The sequence below is a fragment of the Aotus nancymaae genome, unplaced genomic scaffold, assembly GCF_030222135.1.
Source record: "Aotus nancymaae isolate 86718 unplaced genomic scaffold, 86718_ANA_hifiasm-v0.15.2.pri h1tg000006l, whole genome shotgun sequence".
Lineage (NCBI taxonomy): Eukaryota > Metazoa > Chordata > Mammalia > Primates > Aotidae > Aotus > Aotus nancymaae.
In genome coordinates this window covers 35,079,562-35,107,396 of record NW_026988417.1, presented here as the reverse complement: position 1 = coordinate 35,107,396, position 27,835 = coordinate 35,079,562, and the positions used below count along the sequence as shown (strand labels likewise).

At 33.2% G+C, this 27,835-nt stretch overlaps 1 protein-coding gene across 8 annotated transcripts in view; it reads left to right on the top strand.

Annotated features, from left to right (window-relative positions):
• Positions 1–27,835, top strand: part of ARAP2 (ArfGAP with RhoGAP domain, ankyrin repeat and PH domain 2) — a 210,179-nt gene that overhangs the window by 142,721 nt on the left and 39,623 nt on the right. For 7 of the 8 annotated variants that reach the window (XM_012474969.2, XM_012474965.2, XM_012474966.3 and 4 more), the window contains 8 exons: positions 1,135–1,298; positions 5,407–5,619; positions 9,154–9,259; positions 12,859–13,006; positions 14,471–14,539; positions 16,896–16,970; positions 19,742–19,859; positions 26,417–26,545. In XM_012474969.2, coding sequence (XP_012330392.2) covers positions 1,135–1,298; positions 5,407–5,619; positions 9,154–9,259; positions 12,859–13,006; positions 14,471–14,539; positions 16,896–16,970; positions 19,742–19,859; positions 26,417–26,545 — 1,022 coding nt within the window. The remainder of the gene's footprint in view (positions 1–1,134; positions 1,299–5,406; positions 5,620–9,153; positions 9,260–12,858; positions 13,007–14,470; positions 14,540–16,895; positions 16,971–19,741; positions 19,860–26,416; positions 26,546–27,835) is intronic. The other variant, XM_012474970.2, reaches the window with a different exon arrangement.

Here is a 27,835-nt window from a genome sequence, read left to right as displayed (position 1 = left end):
TTTAGAAAGATCATTCTGGCAGTAGTGAGGAGTAGAGATTACAGGTGTTGAGAATTGGGAAAGGAATTCTGTAAGGAGGGTCTGCAGGGACTTCAAGGAACAACATGAAGATCTGAAATAAGGCAGTCTTGGAAAAGAGAGGAGACAGAGTGAATATGCTGGAAAACTGTAGTCAGCAGAATTTGGTTACTGGTGGGGTACATGGACAATTTTTGGTGCCAGAGCTTGGTATGGGCGAGCAAAAGCATTGATATGCTTATTGCACATTAAGGTGAAGGTGCCCAAATATAAATATTCTTTAGTATTATGGCCTATACATTAGTCATTAATGTTATGTCTGTTGAGTGTTGTCCTAGGTGCTATTATTATCTTTATTTTGCCAGTGATGAAACTGAAGCAAAAATAAGGTTGACTTGTCTAAAGTTACAAAGGAAATAAATGGCAGAGATAAAATTGAAGTTCAGAAAGTCTGATTGTCATTCCCACTCTCAGATGCTCTATTCTCCTGCTATGCAGTCTCATGGAGATCTGATTTGTGAAAGTTATAGCCTGGAAATAGGGATTTGGAAGTAAACTAATTTATATGGAGTGATGAAACCACTGGCCTGAATGATATGCCCCTGGAGAGTCCATGGAGCTTTTGTGTGTGCTGAGGTTATGACTTTGTCATTCAGAAAGAGGAAGTGAGATTGGGAAAGACTGACCAGAATGATAGGAGGAAAATCCAGAAAGAATTGTGCTATAAAATTCAAATTGAATGCTAGTTTTTCTCTTTTGAAGGGATAAAATCAGCAATTCTAAAGCCTTGAAAAACATACCCAGAAATTTCCATTAGAAGTCACAGGTGCACAATGGTTTTAGTTTAGTTATTCAGAAACAGAATAAAAGAGGCTGGGAAATGAAAAAAGTGAGACCATAAATTTAGAGAGTTTCCTCAATGCTATGGAGTGGTGTAACTATACAGGCAAAAAAGGGATTGAGTGGAAGCTCATGGTGGATGGAGGTAAAAGAAAAGCTTCCATTACAATAGGTAAGACAGGATCACGATTGTGTGGATTTTAGGATAATCTATCTTAAAGTAAGATTAAAAAAAAAAACAAAATTATAATTTGAAATGCTTTTTAAACTTTACAGAACATTGTACATCCATGGGCATACCAAGTTGGATTTCACAGTCTGGCATACTGCAATTGAAAAAGCAGCAGGTACAGATGGTAATGCTTTACAAGATCAGCAGCTCAGCAAAAATGACGTTCCCATTATAGTGAACAGCTGTATAGCATTTGTTACACAGTATGGTAAGTATCACTGAGTTTTTATTCAACCCCTAGAACTGATGGTATCATTCTTACAGTTTTTAAGTGGTACCTCTATTGGACTGAATTAAAGCCCTTTATATTTGAAAGTACACCAGTGAAAAATAAAGGCAGATTTACTGTTCAGCTAATTACCATTCCTTCTTCCAATAAGACTCATTGAAACTATACATTTTTACCATTTCCTCCTCCCTTTATATGCATAAAATGTTAAAAAACATATTGAAATAATCTAAATTATAATATGTACAGTAAACAGTAGATTATATGTTTTATTCAAGTAAGAAAAAATAGTAGATTGAAGACTATATCTTTCAGGAATTAAAAGGCTAGATTAAAGCCTACAGTGACACAACACGTCTAAGCATGTTTTTAGAAGTGGTAAACTGTGGAACAGTATGTAAAATAATTTGCTTCCTTTGGCATATATAAAGTGTGTGTAATTTATATTAAGAGGCACAGTTATTTTAACAGTTTTTGTTCATTTTCAACAGATATTTCAATGAATAGTTTGCAAATAAAAAATTGATCTATACCATGGTTCAGCTTATTTTAGTTTTATATACTATAATAGTATTTTACATGTGCCTGAAAGATATCATCTCTTCTTCATATTTATTTTCAAGTGGTTATAGATTCTTCAAATTCTTTTTTGCATATATATTTTATACTGTAAATTTCTTGACCATATTTTAAATGTTAAAATGTTACCATGAACCCTTTTAACTTGTAGATAAATGCCATTTATTTAGATTACAAATGTGAAAAAGAGTAAAATGATTGATTTGATATTTTGGATTGTATTAAAATTTTTGTTCTCCTAATGTTAGAGGTGTCTGGATGTTTTTAATTTGAAAAGAAGGTGTAAGTAGTGAGAGGGCTGCAGTAAAGCATTGTGTTATTAGTTCATTGCTTCTTTATTGAGTGCTTATTGAATGCCAGTCACTGGTCTCACTCTTAGAAACACAGTAATGGGAGTAAAAAGTTCAAGACAAAGCTATGAATCATATCTTCTAGTATAGAAAACTGACAATACACTGATATGTAACAAAATATCAGAACTAAAGATGAGTATAAAAAAATACTTTTCAGAAATTAGACTTCTAGTAAGCATATTTTAATCTCTTATGTAATCCAAGTGCAGTTATTAATGTCCAGATTCATTGTGTTTTTATTATATATCTACTGAAAATATATATATATGCACATATTTGGGCATTACTATAAGAAGTTTTCTGCTATGATAGTGTGTTTATACTTTTCTTATTAGTTATAATCATCTGTTTACTTAAAAATGGAGGAAGGAGAATGTTACCTTCATTTGTTACAGTCTGTAAATATTAGTGTACATTTTGCAGATGCACATGAATCATATATATGTTATGTTTTAGCAGGAGCATAACCTCATTGGGAATCTTCATGTTTCAAAATGGCATAAGGGCCTTTTTAAGCAAGAAATAATTAAAATACTTTGTCTAGCTCTGATGTAGCCTATTTAATGTTTTTCTAGGGTAATCAGAATTTTCCTTGTGTTGATTTGGATTTAAAATAATTCAGCATTAGACTTTTTTCAACTAAATCTCATATAACAATTTTATAACTCTATTACAAGATGCATTCACTTGCATATTAGAGTAATAAAGCAATGAAAGATTGTTTGTATAAATATATATACACATATCTGTATATAAAGAAAAATATAAACATTCTATCATAGCAGGAAACTTCTTATAGTAATGTCCAATATGTGATTATGTATATATTTTGAGTAGATATATAATAAAACACAATTATATATAATTCCAAATATATATGATATATACATATTTTTATATATAATACTATACATCATATATATTATATAGGACTATATATATATGCATGTATGTATATACATATATGTGTATGTATATATGTACACACATGTATACCCAGTAATGGGATTGCTAGGTCAAATGGAATTTCTAAGCAGTCATTTATTAAATACCTACTGAGTAGTTCTAGGCACTGTGTAACTGCCGGATATACACAGAGATATATCACAGAAAATAAGACATAATTTTTGCCTTCTAGGTGTTTGCATATTTATGAATACGAGGCAAATACATGAGCGGTTACAAGTCAGTGTAACTGACTAGTGTATATAAAAATTTTTTTTAACGTTTGCTTCATTTATCCTAGATTCCGTATAAGATTCTCTAGTAAAGAGGTTCAGGGGGTGCTACTGGTGTCCATGGCATAGGGGTGAATTTCACCCCAAGCAGGCGTGACAGAGAGCTTCATGGGTAAAGCACAGTGCTTACGATGAGCCCTAAGGGAAATGGGAGCTAGTTAGGAGAAGAGGTTGGGATTCCAGGAGGAGAATAGTGTGCTAAGGTATAGAGTCACACAGTTTGTGCTGGGAGCTTTGGTGTGTTAAATGTGGCCAGAGCTTAGTGTGAGAAGAAGGAGTCAATCAATATAAAAGCCAAGAGGTTAGGTCAATTCAGGTAAGGTTTTATATAGCAAACTGAAATCCTCAAACTTTGCCTCATAGGCAGCAGGAGGGCAGTATTGAGGTTTTTAAGCTTGTTGGTAACACACAGACCTGAATTTTAGATCATGCTGTTACCATTGTTGAGACACACAGAGGGCTGCATAAGAATAGGAGCAAGGAGTTATGACAATGTAGTAAGAACTCAGTGCTCAAATGACAGCATATGGGTTGGAAAGGAGAGGATAGTTCTGAGAGGGAGATCATGATGAAGAATCTGTGATGCAGCACTGCATTTTTTGTTTTTAATGTGTTAATTGAGAAATACTCTAACCTGTAAAGGGCTGGGGAGAAGGCAATGCCATATATTCAGGTAGAGAGGAACAAGACAAAGAGCATGGTGGGGGTGGAAGGTGAGGTAGTAAACCGGGCAGAAGAATTAATTTCTTCAGGTTATTTTGATTTGCCACAAGATAAGTGTGTGGGTGTCGGTGTGTGTTGCATGTATATGTAATGGGGTGTGTGTGTGTGTGTGTGTGTGTGTGTGTGTGAGAGAGAGAGAGAGAGAGAGAAATCAGGGAAATTAAAACCAGAGTGAAAATATTTATGTAGAAGTGATGAGGTTGGATGGGTCTCACTCAGTGGTCAGGAAAAGAAGTGAATTGAGGAGGGATTCCTGGGATGGCCAATAAGTATTAGATGAGCAGAAAAAAAAAGATGACTGAGAGAGTAATCACAAAGGGAAGGGAGAAAATAGAGGTATGAAATCATGATGTCATAGAAGTTCTGCGGTTAAATGAATTTACCAGGATTCGTGCAGAATGTCAGATGCTGCAAGGAGTTCTCCCTAGATTAAAAACTGAAAAGCATCTAGAAAAAAAGAAGGTTATTAATATTCTTGATGAAGGTGACCCCAACAAAATGGAGATTGGGCACAGAAGCAAGATTGTGTGGTCAAAGGATTAACAGGCAGGTGAAAGAGTAGAAAGAATAAATGTAGGAAACTTAGCCTGGTTGTGAAAGGAAGAGGGAGAAGAAGCCTGGGAGGAAGCAAGGGAGGCTTTTGGAGTTTGAATTATTGTCATCACCATCATCACTCTTCCTCCTAACCACTACTTTTATTTGGTATGGGGCACTTCATCAGTCAGTAACTATAAAAAAGAGGTAACCCAACTTGCCATTGCAAATAAGGTGAAGATGGGAGCAGACAGAAATTAATATACAATATGCAGATAGGAGGTTGGTGACATTTATACCAGGGAGCCTCACGTTTGTCAGTGAGAAACGGAGACAAGTTGTTTGATGGGAGACCAAGTGAAGATAGGGCACTTTAGGTAAAAGAAAATTTGGAAAAGATACTATGGAGAGTTGGAAGAAGGACTGATCAGGGGTTTGCCCTGAGCTGAGGCTGTAATGATTTGCTCATTAGGTTTACATTTTAAATACTAAAATGGGGGGTAAAAGGCCTTTCCTGCTCATGCATGTTCGTATGTCTCTTGCATAATAACTTCATCATCTTACTCATCATCTCAACACAAACATTTGTTTTTTTCTGAAATACCAAACTGGCTTTTACATTTAAACCTTCAAAATATAACTTATTTTTTTTAAACAAAGGTTTAGGATGCAAATATATCTATCAAAAGAATGGTGATCCTTTGCATATAAGTGAACTCCTGGAGAGTTTCAAAAAGGATGCAAGAAGCTTTAAATTGAGGGCTGGAAAACATCAGCTTGAAGATGTGACGGGGGTGTTGAAAAGTTTTCTCTCTGACATTGACGATGCACTGCTTACTAAGGAGCTCTACCCATATTGGATCTCTGCTTTAGGTAATATTTATATAGATATATGTAGATATATACATATATATGTATGTATATAAAATATAGACCATAATATATGCTTACCTTTTAATACTTCGATTTAAAAATCTTTGATAAGCTGAAAAATTGAAAGAAACAATGTATATAATGACTTAGAACAGAAATTGTATAGATATCAATAGCTGTTTCTGTCTACCTAAAGAGACATTCAAAATAGTTGCTAAATTGTTAGGTATATAGTTAGTTTTCAGTGGATTTCTTAGTGCTTAATTTGCTTTAACTTTGGAATGTTAAACTCAATTCCATGTGTTTTAAATTTCTCATTAAAAACAAAATGAAGCATTTACTACAGGATTCATTTTGCAAGATTTTCACCTATGACTCTTTTGTGTTTCTTCTGTTACTTATTCTACATCTCTAGTGTATATAACATTTTTTTTTTAACTTTTGCTTCATTTATCCTAGATTCCATCTAATGAAATAAAGGAGTTTTGTTACATACTGTAAGAAAAGATAATTAAGAGATGACCCTAGAAAAGGAGTTTATTAAATCACTCATGGGTCAAATTAATTTCAGTAAAACCTGTTTTTAACCTTCCATTATTTAAAACAAGTCCTTTCATTGAAGCATTACAATAATAAAGACATAAATATAAACATTGAATGAAGCTGCTTTTATTTTTCCATATTTTAGTCCTTTTTTCCACTTTTGTAATTTATGTATATAGCATTTTAATTTTTATTAATAAACTAAAAACATTTCTCATATCTATAATATTTTCCAAATGATGATTTTCAGTCCTCCTTTGTTCTAGTTTTTAAAATCTACTTTTGAATTATTCCATAATTATAATGTGTTTGTCTCTTATACATTTAATCTGTTTCAATATTTGGAAAATGGCTTTTGAATTTGATCACATAGCATTCCTCTACTGAGAAGTAATTTTTCTTTCTTGCAAGTGTTTAATCTAAAACAAGTGATATACTAAAGAGATTAATTTTAAAATGATGTCACAAACATGCACAGTTTGAAAATTATCTGAAGAATGACCCTAGTTAGTGTCAGCAAGAGTAGCATTATAATTAAAATAAAGCACCTCAAGATAGTACTACCTTTCAGAAGTTTTTCATTTGCCTTCTAATGTTTCTCAAATTAGTAGGGTTCACTGTAATCACAAGAAGAATTGATTGTATAATTTTCTAACATTTAAAATACAGAGATAAATACATTGCTTTAAGTTCAGTTACCTTGCAACCGTCATTTTTAAGAAAATTTTATTGAAATAAATTAAGCCATTTAGAGTATCTCTACTTTATGAAGACTTATAATTTGTCTTTATTATAAAATTGGTTATCAGTAGCATGTGGTAAGCCTGGGCACGGTAGCTCATGCCTATAATCCTAGCATTTTGGGAGGCCAAGGCAGGAGGATAGCTTGAGGCCAGGAGTTCTAGACCAGCCTGGGCAACATAATGAGACCTTGTCTATATAAAAAAATAAAAGCATTAACTCAGGCATGGTGGTATGCTCCTATAGTCTCAGCTATTCTGAAGACTGAGGTGGGACGATCACTTGAGCCCAGGAATTCCGGGCTTCAGTGAGTTGTGATGGTGCCACTGTATTCCAGCCTGGATGACAGAGCTGAGACCCTGCCTCTTAAAAAAACAACAAAAAAGTGACAAATATATATTTGCTAAAGTTGTCAAATTCAGTGACAAACAAGTCTTCACTGTTGTCAGTCTACCAGAACAAGGTAATCAGCAGGGGTAGGAGTGTGTCAGAAATGAAGGTGTTCACCTTTCATTTGCGTGTGAATTCTTTGAGAATTTATTTGGAGAAAGCTTTGAATACTGGGTCAAGTAATCTTTAAGTCTTTTGCTTTTGCATCCAATATAGTTCGGCAAGACCCTTCAAAGTAGCCCTGTTGGACCTGAACAGAATAAACCAGGATTCTCTGAGTTAATTCATAAAACTCTTTTGACATACTATATACCCAAGGTAGAGAATGCCTTATGGTGGTACACCACCTACATTTATATGACATAGGATCTGTTCTTCAAGGAACACTGTTAAATTGTCTGAATTCTATGTCTAGTTGAATTGCTCATTGTATTTTCTATATGGCCTGAAATCTTTCCTGAGTTTTACTTTCAGTTTGTTTAGCTTTATTTTGAAAATATCGTCTATTTTATAATGTGTGTAAAAATATGCATACTGGCATGACTGCTTAAGTATAGTAGTATTATGGAATAAATGCAATTACTCCTACAGTTAGAAACTGGACAACATGAGGGTAAATGTTTGGATTGTTCTGGGAATTATACTTAATTAATTTCCAGTAAAGTCTTTGAATGTAATTTGGGTGTTTTTCCCTCTTTCTTACAGAGAGTCATCTACTAGTGCATTTAATTCCATATACTCATGTGTATGGCTATTGATCTCAGGTACAGGCTAAATCAGTACAAAAGAGATACCACTTGCAATTTTGAATAGGAGTGCACTTGAAAGCTATGTCATAAAGTTTCTTACCTTGCCAGGGATCCTAGTGTCCTTTACAAGCGACTTTGTACTTCTAAGACATCATTAGTTTGCTTCTGATTTTCTGTGACTAGAAGAGGTAAGACTAGGCAGGAAGTAAAATAATCTTGCTGCGAAAGGTAGTGCAAATTGAGAGGAAATAGTAAGTGCAGTCTCCTTGATTTACCAAGTCAGCACAAGTGATTTATTTGAATAATCTATTTCCCCTATCAGGTAGTATAGGCCAAACTGTCACTGCACACACCCTACAGAGAGTCTAGATCTTTAGGGGTTCCTGTCTCTAGTTTCTCCAGATATTTGCCTTCTTGCAGCTAGGTGAGTGGAGAGTAATTCCTTCTCATTCTCCTTTACATGAACCAAGAAATTTCTGTTCATGACAAAAGCAGGAGGTCTATCGTCCTCTAAATCCAAATTGCAGTTATTGAGACCTAGACTTAACTTCCATTGCATTCTCACCTTTTCAGAAGATTTGAAAATATTCTTAACCTGGATCAAAAGGGTACTATACAGTTCATAGATCCAGGATGGTTCATAGCTTTGGGAGGATTTTTATAATTTTATAAGAAAAATATCAGAAATGTAATTTTAAAGTACAAATGATACAACATTTCCATAGCCAGAGTTAAAATACTTTCGGATTAACTCTTCAGTTTGTACTCCAGTTTGAGTAATTAATTGAATGTATTCTTGTTAAGTTAAATTTCAGTATTCCATAAAGTAGAAGATAAAAAAATACAATCCCTCTTAACCTTCCATTTTGAAAATCCTTTGTTTTACATTACAAATTATAAGAACTAGAGCATATAGTGCTGGAATATTATGTAAATAAATGCTTTCCCAGATTTATAGGCAAATACTTTAGAACTTTGAACGACTGTCTACTGAAACCTGATTGTATCACTTATTAAAGTGCACTTGTGACTATTTTACAGTACGCTGAAAGACAAATTCATAACATAGCCAATTAGTTTAGGCCTTAAGATTGTTTTTTTTTTCCTCCAGATACACAAGATGACAAGGAAAGAATTAAAAAATACGGAGCATTTATACGTACTCTTCCAGGGGTCAACCGAGCAACATTAGCAGCTATCATTGAACACCTCTATAGGTGGGTTGATTAATGAACTTTTCTAGATATTTCAAACACAGCACTCATTAAGTCATTATTTCTTAGGTGATTGTGAATCTTTCAACATATTGTAAGAACTCACCTTGGCCTCTGTTTCTGTAATTAAGTCACACTTACAGGTAAATAGCACTAGGAATTTCTTAGTCAGAAATAATTGTATATAGTATCCTCAAATGCATCTGTTTCATAAGCAAGAATTTTAAAACTCACCTGAGTTAGAAGCTGGAAAATGAAGGATGTACAGGGACAATAATTCTGTAACAAGAATCTGTCTGTGAGGACAGTGTTTTCTCATGGTGGACATTTCTTTGTTACCAGTTTATATCTTACCTGACCTTTATATTTGGTACCAGGCTATTGATCCAATGAGGAAATTTTAAAAATCAAAAACAATTTTTTATGTCAAGGCATGAAAGTCTCCTTGCATTTTGGAAATATATGAGTAATATAATGGTAACTTTAAAAATGAGGTCTGAAGGTTGACATTTGAAAATAACCTTTTAAGTTAAAACTAGTTTTTGTTTTAATCTCAGCAAGAATTATTAGAAAAACTTTAATAAATATAAATTTTGATTAAGGAATATATTGTAGCTCCCTGAATGGATGACATCCTCTCTGAATCAATTTCTATAAAGTGGAATTTTGCTAAAAGTACCTTATTTGCAGCCTCGATTTAGAAATCTTTCACAGTTTATAGTCTTTCCTCTTGTTATTTTCTTTCCCAACCACTACTTCTCATTTATGTCCACTCCATTATTGTAAAACTGATCTTATTGTACCATACAAATATAGTCTATATTATATAGTCCTATCTCTATGTCTATAAGATGTTGAGGCAAACTTTAATATAGAGAAGTTTAGCATGCAGCATGGAATTTATAATGGATAAATTGAATCATTCATTATGTGCTGTGGTCCAGAGGATGCTTCTGTGCTTTAGATTTAAAGAGACATATGAACTGGGCATGAAATAAAAGTATGAGAAATGAGTGAAGACAATGTCTGGGACATAGGAGTACTAGGAGATGGGAGGATTATAGTTGGCTGGCAGGAAGTTGTGGAAGGCTTTCTAGGTCATGCAAAAACATTTGGATTTTATCCTTTAAGTGGTAAGAAGTAACTGATCAAATGTTTTAGAATAAAAATCCCTATAATGGGAGTGGTGAGGAAGATACAGCATAGAGACAAAGAAACTAACTAGGAAACAATGTCGTTGAATTTCCGATGAGAAGACCTGGGGGAGAAGGGACTGGGCAGGCTGAATATGGAACATTTGGCAATATTAACACCTTGGAGCAGAAAAGTAAAGGAAGAAAAGGAAGTACTATATTGTACCTAATTTGTCCCAGAAACTAAGGCAGCCATTTAAACCAAAGACAAGAGAGGTGAAAAGTACCAAAGCAGAAGGTATTGCAGAAGGAAGTCTCAAGAGAGGCAGGAATGTCCTTAAAGATAATGCCCTTAAAAGACTGAGAGGTAAATTTGGATGAGGACAGGTTGACTTAACATTTAATTCAATCCCTACCCTAGCTAAAAGACCATTTCCTCCATCAGTAATAGCCACTTAATTCCATTCACCAGGTGTTTATCATGCACCACAGCGTGATTAAAGAGTTTCTGACTGTGAGATGCCTAGATTCTAGTAACAGAGACAGACGTGCAGACCGTTTTCCCAGATGTTTACAATTAAGTGTAGTGTAAAAGCATAGACATGGTTTTGAGAGGGGTGTTCACAATTATTACGTCCTCTTCTATTAAATTCCAGTTCCATTTTCATCTTGTAAATCATGTATGATGATTGCACTTGCTTCATCTCTGCTATGCAATTTGGTATTTTATTGTGAATTTCCTACATTATCATATATATTGCTGTCATGTTTATTCACTTTTTCTTGTAGCTACTGAATCTGTGTTCTTCAGAGACGGGAATGTCTAGCTTAGTTTTACTATATTCATTTGATGGAGTTACTATATTTATTTGATGAAGTGTGCCACTTTTAGTTCTCATCTGTTACATGTTACATTTTTGTCAATGTAACTTTCCTTTTCTTGGGAATGATGCTTCAGGGAGTTGTTTTTTTTTTTTTTTTTTTTTTTTTTTTGCTTGTTTGTTTTGTAAACTTTTAAGTTCAGGGGTATGTGTGTAGGTTTGTTACATAGGTAAACTTGTGTCACAGGAGTTTGTCGCACAGAATCTTTCTTCATCCAGGTATTAAGCCTAGTACCCATTAGTTATTTTTTCTGTTCACTCTTCTTACTCTTCACCCTGCATTAGGCCCCAGTGTATGTTGTTCCTCTCTATGTGTCCATGTATTCTCATCATTTAGCTCCCACTTATTTCTGAGAATATGCAGTATTTGGTTTTCTGTTCCTACGTTAGTTTGCTAAGGATAATGGCCTCCAGCTCCATCCATGTTCCTACAAAGGACAGGATCTCATTCTGTTTTATGGCTGCATGGTATTCCATGGTGTATATGTACCACATTTTCTTTAGTCTACCATCTACGGGCATTTAGGTTTGGTTTCATGTCTTCACTTTTGTGAACAGTGCTGCAATGAATATATGTGTGTCCCTGTCTTTGTAATAGAATGATTTATATTCCTTTTGGTATATCCCTAGTAATAGGATTGCTGGGTCAAATGATATTTCTATCTTTTGCTCTTTGAGGAATCACAACTCTATCTTCTATGATAGTTGTACTAGTTTAAACTCTCACCAACAGTTTAAAAGCATTCCTTTTTCTCCATAACCTCTTAAGTATCTGTTATTTATTTTTTTTTTTACTTTTGACTTTTTAGTAATAGCCATTCTGACTGGTGTGAGATGACACCTCATTGTGGGTTTTATATATATTTTTAAAAATTACTTTGTACTTACTTGTAAACAATTTAACATCTCTTTTAAGCCCCTGGTGTTATAGTCTACTGATTGGAAGAGTTGACTCCTCCGTTCATTTCTGTTCATTATTTAAAAAAAAAAAAAAAACATTCTTAGTTATATCCAAGGAAAATGTAATTGCATTTTAAAATAGTCTACTTTGTGGTAATATTTTATTTTGAATAACTGTATGGACCCATGTGCCCAGATATTCTTTCTCACTTGATTTGCACTTTCTGGAAACTTTAGCCCAGTTTGCACCTGGAATTTGGAACTGTCAATTACATGCCTAACGACCTACCTTTTTTGCCTGTTTTCTATCTCCTGCCCCATTTCCTCCTCCTCGTGCTGCAGCCCCCCAAGTCATTTTACAGCATTCTGCAAGCATACTTCCATGCTTTGGCCACAGGTTGTTTTATAGTCTGCAATTATTTGGATATGGTCAGCCCTTTCTCTAAATCAATAATTAAGTACTGCTTTGTTACTTTTACTTACCTGTTTAACAGTATTTTTTATCATGTTCTTAACTAGATTATAAGCTACTTGGAAGAAAGAACCATGTGTTTTTAAGTCACCGCTCTATCTTTTATATCAAAGAATTCCAATATTGATGTGTTTAAAAAATTGATAAACTGGCTTTCTGTTCTATGAAATTTCCAAATAGAAGTGTATCATAATAAACTGTGCTTTTCTCTAACAGGGTTCAGAAGTGCTCAGAAATCAATCATATGAATGCCCATAATTTGGCCTTGGTCTTTTCATCCTGTTTGTTTCAAACAAAGGGACAAACTAGTGAAGAAGTGAATGTAATTGAGGACCTAATTAATAATTATGTAGAAATATTTGAGGTAAATATTTTGTATCCTGCCCTTGTTACGATGATTATAATGTCACTCTTTGCAAACAAATATCTATGTTTTAGGATATTATTTAGATCTTTATTAATATTTAGAAATACAGAAGATAAAGAATAGCTATTTTTTTAAAATAATAGATATAGGTAGCTTTTAAGCTATAGTCATTATTTAAATTTGGTTGCATTTAAAAGTTTTTATCATCTGATGTCTGTTGGACAGAATATTTCTATTTATAGGAATTTTGTGTATGTTTTCTTTTTGTTTATATATTTTTATGAATTGTATCTACTTAGAGATGCAAAGTTATAAATATAACAGATCAGTAATAAATATCAGCCTCTTAAATTCTGCAGTTGAAAGCACTTTAGTTTTTTCTTTTAATTGTGTCCCCAATTGGAAAAAAAATAATATTCTAAAATATTTATTCTATGGCTTTTTACTAAGTCATCTCTGTTTTAATTGACTTTTTAATTTTCTGTTTTATAAAGTTAATATTTTCATGTTTCATCAGAAAACTGTTGGAATAGGGATGATTTCTTTGTTCAAAGAAGTAAAAATAGAGAAACTAAGCCCAGGATTCATATATGTTGGATTTGGGGGAAAGACCAGTTTTAGAATATAACTAGATCTAGCATCTCAATTTTGTCATTTAACCTTTTTGAACATTTCCTTAAATGGTGTTTATGAGTCCAGTTGTTTTCCAGGAGTATGGGTATACCAGATAAAGTCATTAGGGTTAGTGTAATCGGTTACCATTGTAAAGTTCTTACATTCTCATTATAATCACTTATCATAAAACAAAAAAGGAACTCTTTTAATAAAACAAAATATCACAGTTACGTCTATATCTTAATTCATATAGGAATGGACACTAGATTGTGGGATTTTCTTTGCTCTTTGATCTCTTCTTTACTTCTTTCTATATGTGTCCACTGTTTTTGATCAATAGCAACTTCTTTGCAATAATCTGATGCTGAGAAAATAAAGATTCAGAAAAAAATGATGTGTGGCTTTACATGCTCTATTCTGTATTTGTAGCTTCCATTAATAAAATAGTTATCTTCATAGTTACGTTAAACTTAACTTTACCTAAATGATGGAAATTTAATAAGCACTTAGTGAACATTTTAGTTTGAGAAATGAGCTTTGTTCCTCAACCTACATAAACTTAAACCAGTCATCAGTTCCTTTACTTAAGTTTGCTAAGCAATAGGGCTTCCATCAATGCAATTGGAGCCTGAAGTAGTGTCATCATAAAATATTTTGAACTTTAGGATACTCTATCTTGTTGGCTTTATTTCTGACCTAGCTGTGTGGGCTCATACTGATTCCAATGGCCATTCTCATTTATTTTTAAGTTGTTGGTATTAAGTTCCTGAAGAGTTACATGAGGATGACTGTCATCACTCTTCTTATTCTACATTATTAGAATGTCCCAAATTATATTTTAAACAGGTTAAAGAAGATCAAGTCAAACAAATGGACATAGAAAATAGCTTTATTACCAAGTGGAAAGACACCCAAGTGAGTAGAAATAGTTAGAGCTCTAAAGAATTAAACAAAACAAATGTAAAGACATTTGCTGTGTGTATTTTCAAGTTCCTATTTGAAGCAAAGTAAAAGTAATGGGTGAAAAAAAGACCTAAGTAAATTGGTTGTATAATTCTACAACCTGATACATACACGCAAAATATGTTAATGTAAATATTTTAAATTGAAGGGAAAATCAGTATTAATTTACCTTTCAAGATTTTCTTTATAAAATCAACATTTATATATAAAAGCATGACTGAAAATGCTAATGGATTTCAAAGGAAGCATTTAAAGCCAAAGAAATACTCAGAGTAAATTGACTATTCAGACAGCCTAGTGATTCTTTCTATTGTTATTTTGAAACTATAAATTATTTCTTACAAGCTTTTGCTTTGCATGCTTTCAGATGATTGTATTAATGGAATGCGTCTAATGTGATCTTTGCAACACATTCTAATTTTTGTCTTCACTTGACTTTTCTATATCCTGTCCTGCTTTCCTCAGTCACATTATACTGGATTTTTTGTGTTCAGGTTGCACTATGCTTGTTTGGTGAATATTCAACAGTTGATCATTAATCATCTTCTAGTAACTAGGAGTGGATTCAGGGTACCGATATAAATGGTAGAAATGGGTTAAATGTATTCTGTTTACAGATATACTCAGATAATGAGGCAAATGCTTTTTTGTTAGATACTAAATTTTCCTCAGTCCTGAAACATCCACAATAACTAGAGAAGTCATTGAAGCTGTTGTCATTCCATATGAAGAAAATGGGAGAAGGCTTGGATTAGTACTAAAACTACAATATTACTTAATGAATTATTTTCTCCATTTTAATCCAGAGTAATTATGCAGCTTCCAAAGGAGTTCGCTTTCACCCTAAAAAAAAATGTAGCTCATTATCAATTATCTCAAATTCTCACTTTTTTTGGGAGCGGGGAGGAGGGCTTTAATCATGAAATAAAGGATTGTGTGAGACTGAAAGGTAATCTTTAACCACATTATCTACATTGTTATTAAAAAGTTTGAGTATCCTTTTGCATTTATATCTTTTATATTCATATTACAGTAAACCAGTTTTGAATTCTTTCAGTTCTGTCCCTATAAGTAAGTAAAAATAAGAACTAAATACAGTAATTGGAAAAGATAAGTAAAAGAGTCTGGGAAAATCTGTTCTTTTACTTAAATTTTTCTCTAATCCATTCAAAACTGTCCTCTGGAGTATTTTTTTCTGACATTCAGTGTCTTTGTCTTACCCCTGTTTGAATTTCTTACCTATTCTTCTTTTTATTTCACTTGTGAGTTCTTTGAATTTACTTTTTAAGTCTTAAAATGTGTCCTTCCTGGAGAGCTGTTTATGCACAGTGAAAAGCAAAAGTGTCAACTGCATCCTTTCCTTACTGGAATTTATCTGTAGCATTGAAAGTGAGGAGGAAAAACTGGAAATAAACTTTTCTGAGCCTGTAATGCCAGAAAAATCAAGGAACTTCTTCAAAGTATATCTTTAATGTTTTCCCCACAAGTTTACTCATTAGATTTTATGCTGAGGCAAATTTAATTTGAGAATTTCTTGATTATGAACTTTTTATTTTTTAAATCAGGTGATATGGTTTCTAATTGGTTATGTAACTTAAGGGAACTTCCAGAAAAAGTTATTCAAAGTATTTTTCATAGATTCATTTGGTTCTTTGTTAACCTTCTATACTGTCAATCTATATGGTGATATCTTAATGCCTTTTACTTTCGGGCTTGCATCTTCTTCACTTAGTCTGTCTTCTGGAATATAATAATGACCTCAATTAATACTTAATTCTTGGCCAAAGATAATTAAAAACTTCTTTTTATTGTCTGACATATTCCATGAATGACCTCACTTCTTCTTTGAAAACGTAGCAAGCCATATTTTGCCTTTTAAATATAGATATCATGCACACATTGTAGCTTAAAGCAAAATTACATATGCTTCATTTTCACCCTCATTTTTTTATCCTGTTAATGTACATGCTGGTGGCTCCTACCATTTCTGTTGTCACAGCCAGCATATTTTCATCATAGCTAGAGTCATTTTAGGAAGAAGGTAAGCCTATTTGAGAGCACTAAGCTCTTGGGTAAGAAATTAAAAAAACATTTGGATTGTTGTTGCTGTTTATAACGTTTGTGTAAATTCCTTGTCCTTAACCATATCTGGAAATGGTCACTTCATGCTTGTGAACAGGGGAATTGAGCTCGTTTCATTGTTATAAAATATTCAGAAATATGACTAGGGCTTTATAATTGTCTTTAGTTTCAAATGTGTGTTTTTATAACATATTTATTGTGTTGTTTTCACCTCTGCTCTTTCTAGGTTTCCCAGGCTGGAGATTTGTTAATTGAAGTATATGTAGAAAGGAAGGAACCTGACTGTAGTATTATAATTCGGGTAAGTTCCAAAGGTGGATGTAAAGAGGATTGTCAGAAGTCGCAAATGTTAGCATTATTTTACATATTTTAAATTTTCCATTATTATATATTATGTTACCTCTCCAGTTCAAACAACAGCTGACAACATAGACTTTTTATACTGATATCCTTCAGGAAGTCTGTATTTTAATAATTTGGAAAGAGAACATCTTATGTGCTTTGGATTACATGATAAGATTTTCTTCAGGTTCTGGAAAATAACCCGCACTCAAATACTTGCTCCACCCTTCCTAGCTTCCTAACGTTAGACAAGTTATTTGCCCTGACCAAGCCTCAGTATTCTTACTAGTAAAATGAGGAAAAATCACAGTATTACATCATAGCATTGATGTGAGGACTCAATAAGATAATGCATGTAAAACCCTTAGTATATTACTCAGCACGTAAGTGTTTAATAAATATTACTACCAGTGCTGTTACTATTAATAATCTCCCACCCTTGTTTTCTATGTTTTAACATCCAATCTTGCAATTTGCTTGAATGTAACTCTGGAATATTTGCTTGAATAACTCTTTTCTCCCTTGAGAGTATTGATCATTTGTGATTAATTAAAAATAGATCTTTCTCATGCTACTATATTCAGTAATCTGTCTGCCTTACAGATAGTAACTGATATTTCAGGTTGCTATTTGGTAAGACTGCTTTATTTGTATGGACAATAGACATTCTGCCATGTAACAGAAATTTCGCTTTAGCTACTTATCTTTTTAAAGTCCAGAATTAAACAGAGTCACAACTTAGATATATTTGGACTTAAATATACCTTGATTTTAAGTTATGTGTTTCTAATGATTAAGTATTGTAACTATACACCATTAACTACATTACTATAGTACAGGAAGCTGAAATATAAATATTATAATCGTAGGCTTTTTCTTTATGAGACATTTGCCTTGCCATACCTTGACCATGTTATATTTCTTATACTGAATGCATAGTGATGATCATAAGAGATATGAGGAACTAGTACAGATCAATCAGCACAAGTTCATCACTAATGTTAGAGGAGGTATTCAAAGCACATGACTTAAATCTATACACAAGCTCTTTACTAACACATTTTAATTTTATTTTCTAAAGTCATAACATAAGTTATAATTGAGACAAGTTCTTATGTTAAACACATAAGACTAAAGGACTTTAGTAAGGTAAAGGACTTTCCAGTTTCACCTCTAGTAACTCCAAATGCTCTTTAGAAAATAACAAAAACTAATCAAAAACAATTACATTGGTTTTAGTGCTTATGATTCTACAAAACCCTTTAGTTACATTTATCTCAGCTAATTATTACCTCAATCAGTGGAGGTAGATGAAGCAGGTGGTATTCCAAGTTGATAGGAATGGAAACTGGGAAGTAAGAATATTAAGGCCAGAATACAAATCTGGGTCATTGTAATCCTGACTTGATGTTCAGTAGGCTGATCTGCATATTCTGTAGAGAAATAATTTCCCAAGTGTGGAGTTTTAGTTGTTCTAAAGGGGAGCTTTTGGTCTCTCTTGATGCAAGGGATAGAGTTCTGGTCTTTCTATTTTCAAACCAAGGTGCTTCTTGCTACCTATTTCACAAGTTGATTTCTCAATAATTTATTGTTATTTTAAAGAAAGGGCTAGCCTTAACAATATTGTATGTTCGAGCAGATCAACAGCATCCCTGAAACGATTCATCTACTCCATACTGCTAGATGTTCTCTCCTATTCCTAGACACTATAATAAGTTTTTTTTTTCTTTTAAGTTTATATTTTTGGGGTTTTTCTAAATAGAAAAAGTGGACTTCATTGCAAATTATTATATTCCAAAAAGCGCCAAATTTCATAAAAATACAAAAGATCGACTTTGTGCATTACCTGCTGTGAAATAGGTTTTTGTTATTTATGTATGTGCAGTATGCTTATGAGCAACTATTGGCAGGAGAAATGGAAACAAATACATTCCTAAGGAATTTTTCAATAGAGACATCCTTTTACTGAAAATGTACAAACCAAGTTGCAAGTGCAATATTATAATGCCTTATAACTGAATTCTAATTTAAGAAAGCCATCTTGCTTTTGGCCAGCATGCACTTAAGATTGACAAAAACAAAAACAAGAAGAAGCAAATAAAAAATTCCAGAAGTCCCCGAAGAGGTGATGTGCTTATACAGTGGCCTCGGGCTTTGGGAGTTTTGTGGAGCCAGCCCCCAGGCTGGCACTGCAGACTCTGCCATATGCCCTGGAATCCTGGTTTCAGCATACTTTAGTATCCCACCATCTGTCACTTGGCATGGCAGGGCATACCACAGACTACCAAGACCCTAGAGTTTTTTGGCATGACTGATAGACATCAATTGTGTATAATTTAGAATCCAGGCTGAATAAACCAAGCTACTCTAAATTCTTAATTATAGAACTGGTGAGTAAAAAGTTTTACACTTTGAGGACTGTTGGATTCATTGTCTGGCAAAGGTCATACTGCATGTGACTAGGTACATTCTTTCCTTCTGAGTGGTCTAATTGCTCATTAAGTGATAAAAAAATATGTCTATATTGTAATCCTTTTTTGTACATACGTACATTTTAAGTAAAGGATCTGAACACGCTGTTTTCTGTATGGGATTAGGGAAGCTGGTTTTAAGCATGCTCAAAATAAATTCGGGATATCATTAAATGGTGAATGGGGAATATTATTAACCTATCATAAGGCTACTTCTCTTTCTAACACATTATTTGAAGAAATATTGCTTCCCTTACAGATATCTCCTGTGATGGAAGCAGAAGAATTCACTAATGATATATTAGCAATAAAAAATATCATTCCTACAAAAGGTGATATTTGGGCCACCTTTGAAGTCATTGAAAATGAAGAGCTAGGTAAGTGACTTTTATGCTAGGATTCTTAAATTCCTTATACTATTAAAAAAATACTCTTTATGACAAGACTTTACAAACATTTTATGTCTTGAAATCTTGTTTTTTTTTTTTTACATTAGTGCATATGTTAATATATGTTATCACTATTTGAGGTTGCCTTTTTATGATTTTACTCATCAAAATAATTATATTACCTTATTGACTATAAAAGTACAGTGCAAGACTTTAGGAATCTCTTTTGCTACCTCAGGAAAGAAGACCTTTGTTTATAAGGACAAGCAATTTTATTTGGAACAATATTCTGAGTGGTGTGAATTACTATTATTTAACAAGAACACTACTGTTATTTAACAAGAACAAAGAATGTTGATTTAAAATATTGTTTATTCTATAAAATAATTTTAAGAGCGGCAGAAACTTCATTTTTGTCTTTTTCTTTTTTCTATCTTTAGTGGATCAAATATTTAGTTGTCTTTCATTTCCAAGATGCCTTGGGTTAAAGGGAGCATTTAAACCACCTTGACTACCCCAACAGTCAAGCGCTGAATAAGTTTAACGTTTCAGTAACACCATGCAGTTTCAAAGACCTCCAGAAAAAAAAAAAGAAGATACAGAATGTCTTTGTACCTTCACCATCTGTCTAGCTGCTACCTACTAAAGTCTTGGGACACTTCAGAGTAGAGCTGCCAAACTGCCACAAGGAAAATCTTGCCACCCTCAAGCTCAGGATAAAAATTAAAATTCAATGTTTAAATACCCCATAGTGTGTTATTGGGAGTGTTGAAATCAGCGTTGAAATGGGATTGTCAGAACTTTGTCTTTCATTATTCTGTCTTTATGTTTTTATTCCTGCATTATGACTGTGCACAATTCTTTAGAATTTAAAACGTGTCAAAGTTATTTTTAAATATACATTGCCGAGATCTAATGACTATGGTACTTTGATGTCAGTTCGCAGTGTCTCCCTTAGTCAGTCTCAGTCCTCCTCGTGCACAGAAATACTCTGGCTCCCATGACCCCCAACTGTCAAGTCCCCAGGTTCACATCTGGGTTCACTTTATCCACCCTTCTATGGCATTTATTGTTAATGACTATTCCCTTTTTATTTGATGATCTTCACTCGTGTTTTCCATACTACCTGGATTCTCTTCATGATTTTCTGGTCATTTTACCTCTTTTGTAGTTTCTCCTTATTCTATCTTCTAAACATTGGATTTTCCTTGCTGCAGTCTCCTTTGCCATCTTTTCTCATGTTACCTGTTTTGTTTTGTTTTTTTTTTAATAGATAATCTCTTCCATTTTTTGTGCTTGGCTAACATGTATGAACTGGTGTTTCCCAAATATACCTTTGTTCTTCCTCCATCTGGCCCACGTTATGACCTCTTTTAAAACCTAGACTAAAAGTTTCACTACACTTTGTGTCATTTCTCTTTGTAGTACTTATCACCTTGATTTGTTCTTGTCTCTATTGACGGGGCTCCTTGGAAAGTAGGAGCAATTATGTTGTTGTTTTTTTTTAATCTTTAATATCTAGCATAGTGCTTAGTAAATAGTAGCTATAAAATCTGTTGAGTAAATGAAGCATGATTTTGTATGACTGTGGTACAAGAGTGACAAAGTTTTTATTTTTCGTCTGTTTACTTTTAAAGAATGGGTCACTCAGTGACCAGCTTTATTATATTTGTGCATATAAAGGTCACTGTCAGCATTATTGCCAGAAATACCTTTCCACATTACAAATTGGTTTACATTGTTCCGCCATGTAAAATCCTTTTATTATTTTCTCATCTCTCATTCCATCCTTCACAGTCTAGGTTAAATATCCCTTCCTTCATGATGTTCCCACTGATTTCTTTCTGATCATTTGTTTAAAAATCTGTAATATTATGTATTACATGACTTATAGAATAGTAATGTGTATATACCCTGCCCTAGACTCTAGTTTTTTTAGGCCATTTACCATATATTTTAGACCTTTATATTTTTGACTACTTCTCATAGGGCAGTTGATGTGGATCACATTCAACAAAAGTCTTTTCAACTGAAGTGGGGCAAAAAAGTAGATGCATTCTGCTCTGAGTGATATAGACTGTGGCTCCTGGTATAGATGCATCCAAATGTGGGAGGCATATAGAGAGAGATCTCTGCCTGAAGATTAGGAACAATGAAGGGATCTCAAGCCTCTGTTTAGTGCTTAGACAGATGATTGTCTCCTACATGCTTCTATTCCTGTTGCTTTTAAAAGTTTGATAGCAGAATACTGAGTTGTGGATTTAGGGGTAGGTATCCTCTCCCTACCTCCCTTGCCATCTCAAGGGTTGAGTACATTAAAGCATATCCTTGTGTCATTGGAGGTCTGTATCTCTGGCTACTGGTCATCCTCAGAGGAGCAAGCAGATGGATGAGGATGGGAAGCAATTATATATAGCTAGAAGAGGGGCTGCATTAAACCCAGAAACGTTGTTTTGAAATTTTATCTGGCAATCAAGGGATGTTTACCCTCAGGATGACTAATTATAAACTTGAATGTGATAATTAGTATAGAAAATGCTAAGACTGAATTGGATTTTTTTTTTATTTTTACTTCTAATTTTAAAATGTTGTCTTTATGAAGATATCTAAAAAACTAGGAGACGTCAAGTTTTGATTGTGAATGTCTCAATGTATAAACAAAGAAATGTATCGTGTGCACCTAGAAAGAATACACTTAGAGTTAAGAATTCAAATTTGTCATGGTCTTAATGTTTGGTCAACTGTACAAGTAGAACTGCAGGAAGAGAAAAACTTCCAGAAGAATAATGGTAGGAGAGCAAAAAAAGGGCCTGTGGTTATGTTGGTTTACTGAAGCCAGTGGAACATGTGGTACCACCTGACCTGAAATGTTGAAGGCTTTATTTCTGGTAACAAGCAGGGGAGATAAAGTGAAATATAAGGAGGAGATAAAAAGTAAAGGCCTAGGTAGTAAGAAGGTTGTAGTTGCTAAGAGTGTCAGCCAGGCAATTGATGTGTTTTCTAATGTAAACATAAATTCTGCAAGTAACAAAGTAACAAAAACGAATGAATATATAGATTTATAAATGAGTAAACCAGAGTGCTGGATTTTAAGTCTCTTTAGATTTTAAAGCAGGAGTTCTCTATGCTCTCATATCCAGTGTTTCCTTTGTATAATGTTGGGTAATCTTCCCTTTACTGTCCTGAGATCATCTATTGTACTCCTTAAAAATTAATACCCTAATTAAAATATAAAAATAAAAGGAACCTGTGCATTATAGCATGTAAATGCTGAGAAACTCCTATATGGCTGAAGATGATTAAAATAGATTCTTAAACCTGTAAATGGAATCACCATGGATGTAGCAGCTACTAATTCAGATCGCTATAATCATGTACATTTTTTTCACTCAAATGATATTCTAGCATTATTGTCATTGGTGAGATGGTGCACAACTTTTAAGGAAGTTCTGACTAAAACAGTACAATCATTTTTTTGTTTATATGGTAGTCAGATTCATGGCAAAATATGTTATAACCATTTAAAACATTTTGATATTTTTGACATTTTGATTTTGGTATGGAATATACATTAAGCTGAGTTAGATTCTAGGCTCAGTTTAATTATAATTAAGTTTTTCCTCTAAATGAATGCTTCATGAAATTTGTGTTGGAAAGATAACAAATATTTCTTGTCTCACTTTTTGAAGAACGTCAGACATCCTGGAACCACAGCTACCAATCATTAGGATAAGTTGAAATCCACACTAGGAGAGGGTATCCCTTCCATAAGAGCCAGTCATCCAAAGTATGCTATTATTTTAATGCTTTACCTTAAAACCAAACCCATCCTCTCCCAGTGTAGACCCCTTTACCCTCTAGGTTTGTCACATCTTGAAAAAAGTTAAATGCTGAAAGGGACTCATTTAAATGGGCTCCACTGAGAGATCCAAGTTTGTCAAGCAGTTACTTTTTATGCAGTAATATCAGAAGAAAAAAAAAGATGGGCTCATTTTATCCTCATAGCTATTATGATGTGGAAGATCTGTTTATTTTTTCATTAGGATTATTTCTAGCTCTTCTGATTGACACATAAACTGCTGTTATCTTCTGATTATGTGGTTAGAGCACATTGTTTTTCACTTTGCATATGTTACCTCGTTCAGTCCTCAAGAAAATCTTTGCAAATTGAAATTGTTTTTCCTCAAATTACATGTGAGAAAACCATCATGGGAAGGCTTACATACGTGTCCAAAATAAAACTAAGTATGATAGTTAAGATTTGGGGCTTTAAAGTCAGATAGGTTTGGGACGCACATCTCTCTTCCTCACCTTAACCAGCCATGTGACTTGAGGCAAGGAGCTAAACCTTTGTGATCCTTAGCTTTCCTTATATGTAAAACATGAATAATAATCTCTAGTGAAGAGTGTTATTGTGAGGATTGAAAGTGATAACTGATTTAAAGCATCCAGTATATAATAATGCCTGATACGTAATTGTTATTCCATAAATGGCAACTGTTACTGCGATTGGTAGTATCTCAAAGCTTGCAAGTAGTAGGCGGAAAAATTATTTAAAGCCAGAAATAAAGGGAGTGCTTATTCTATAATTAGTTTTACCTTCAAATACATATAACTTCAATTTGAAGGCAACTAATTTATGAGTTGTTAACAATTGAATTATAACTTTGGCAAATTGTGGGCAGTTATGATCTTTGCCCAATCTTTTAGAAAATTATTTGAAGAAAAGTAATACTGATACAGCACAAAAGATTTTGTCTGGCTTTATGATGCTTATATTTTGTCTTTCTGTTAATATGTTTATTTATGGGCCACCAAAGAAAGCAATGAGATAGTTTATTTGTCAAATATTTATTGAGTATTTATTATATACTCAGTGCTATTCTGTGTATAGGGGATATATAATAGTAAACAAGATGTATATTTGTACTCAAGATGTACGGCCTAGTGATTTTTTTCTTTTCTTCTTTATTTTTGCCATTGTTATAGTAGGTTAGCTTACTCCAGTAAGCACAGAATGCAGAACAGGATTTCACTTTACTGAGTAGGAAGCAAGCATCTGGTAATTTACCTTGGAAGCAGACAATTTATTTTTCTTTTCTGGAACTAGGAATTGTTGATGACTTCTAATATAATATGGTCATAGCAGGGGAAACCAGTATTAGGGAGGATGCGATATATTTATTTAAACTTGTGATTTTATTATCTATTACATTATGATAGATCATAAATATGATGCTTTTGATATGCTTTTTCTTGTTTGTCATTTGCCTCATTACTTTAACCAAAAACAAAAGGCTCAAGTGCTATATGTGCTTTATGTTTTGAATGATATGAAAGAGTTAAATTGACTTTTACATGGCTACATCACTAAGAAAGCAGCATTGACATCTTCATGTCAGAGTTTCTGTTATTATTTCAGTTATGCTATTTTCAGTGTACTGAGAAAAGGTTTGAATTTCTTTTATTCCAGCATATGCTTCTGTTGCTACATTTTATTAACTGATTGACATATTTTGATCAGCAGAAACTTTGCTATGAAGCTTCAATTGTAATTCTAAAACTTGTTCTTTTTAACTCTATGCTAAGAATATATTCTGCACTTAAAATTATGATTGCCTAAATCAAAATGTATATGGATGAATATTCTTCAGAGAGAGATATTAAAGCTGTCATATAACTTGCTAGTTGGTCTATTATGTCAATAATTAATATATAACGTTGACACATAATGTTTTTCATATTTCCTCTAACAGTTAAATATAGACTAATCGGCACTATTTTGTAAATGATTTTAATGTTTTGTATAGAAGTTACATTTTATAATTTTATATTAATAGAGTGTGAAAATATTAGCTATGAGGTATTCACTAGTATTGATCCAAAATTATGAGTCCAATCTTTTGGGATGAACAAAGGATTATGATTAATTTATGATTACTATTTAGTAACAGGCAATATTAAGTTTGTTAGCCCTTTTAAAATTATTTAATTGCATATAAAAATAGGAAGGTTTCCCTAAACAAATCAATATGTTATCTAAAAAAGGGGATAGAGGATGGGAATGCCTGTTCACCCTAGCACTTTGGGAGACCAAGGCAGGTAGGCAGCCTGAGCCCAGAAGTTGGAGGCTACAGTGAGCTATGATTGCACCACTGCACTCCAGCCTAGGTGACAGGGTGAGAACCTGTCTCAAAAAAAAAAAAAAAAGTATTTTACAAGGAGTAGAATTTATTGTACAAAGGGTAGAATTCTGAGATTTTTATCAAAAGAAAAGTACTTCTAATTTTTAAAAATAGTTGAGTAACAAATAGATATTCCTGCATAGATTAATTTATATAGTAAATGTTACATGCTTAATAATTTTCTAGGTCTTAGGGTATCTTTTATGTAGTCATAGTGCTATTACTGTATAATGTAAGATATGATTGTATATAATGTTGCATACAGACCTTTTCAAAGGGATCTTTTAAATGTATAGTTACAAAATTAAAAAATGTTATCTTCATATATTTTCCATTTGATTTGGAATTTATTTTTTACAGAACGTCCTCTTCACTACAAAGAAAATGTACTGGAGCAGGTGCTTCGGTGGAGTTCATTAGCTGAACCTGGCTCTGCTTATCTGGTGGTGAAGAGATTCTTAACTGCTGACACAATTAAACACTGCAGTGGTAGGTGTCATTACTTCACATTGCAGCTGTGATTGAAAGTTCAAGTGGTTAAAGGGTAACTAATATGGCACAAGTAATATTTGAAAATGTGAAAAATGAGTAGCTAGATACAGAATGAACTGACATAGTACATAGATAAGAAAGAAGAATATATGGACAGGAAGAAATCTTCCCAATGTGTAGCAGTTAGCTAATTTGATTGTACCAAGTTCAGGTTTTTGGAAATAATAGTATGTTTTTAAAGGTTGTTTACCATGCTTGTGCTTATGTATTTTCCTAATTTTTAGATTGAGGACAAGTCATCTCCTTGAATTACATTTGCATCGGAAAGCTTTCTGGGCATTAAGGGAATGCTAATTATATAGGCTTTGAGACAGAGCGCCTGCTATCCATCTCACATTTTTGTGATGATATTGGAAAATACATACATACAGAACAAAACACTTCCAGTTAGAATACTTCCCATCCAATTGGAAGGAGACAGTGCAGATATAAGGTTAATTAAGTAAGTTAGCTAGCACAAGTGAACTATATAAGATAATTTCTGAACCTGTATGAGGTCTCAGAAAATTTTTGTTTTGAAAATTAATTATTCTTCTGTTTCATTATTACCAACTGACAGATCCAAAAAGAATGTCAGCCAGGATTATATGCAATCCAACTCAAAAAGCTAAGGATTCAAGTTTTGTAAGAGGAAATTTGCCATTACTTTTATGATTAATATTATAATAACCATTATTGTGTTTAATCGCATATCAGCAGAGCTCAATACACACCAAAGCTCATTTGAAGTTTTTTTAACTTCCTTTTAAGTTATATTACCCGTCAAATTTTACAAATGAAAAGAAGAGAAACTCAGAGGACTTAAGTAATTTGCCTTGTATTATTCAGTTATTAAGTATTAGAATGAAGAACTGATTTGTCTTCCTTCTAATTTTAATCATGTGAATAAAGGTGGAGAGGATAGTAGAGCCCTTCAGTGCTGTAAACCTACTCAGTATGATTGCGTATTCTCTAGTTAATCAATAGTTAAGAGCTCTTAATTGTACCAAAGCTTGTCGTATAAACCTCTGATTTAATGACACTGTCTTTTATATCTTACATACTTTTACTTACATGAAAGTACTTTTATAAAATGCAAGTAGTATAACAACTTTTATGTCATTGTGTTCTTACAAGCATCTAAAATAACCCAGATATTAACTCTTTCTACTGTTGAAATTTAGCCTTTCAGAGACCTTTATCCTGTTTTAAATTTTTTCAGGCTCCTATGTATGATTTTGACCATAT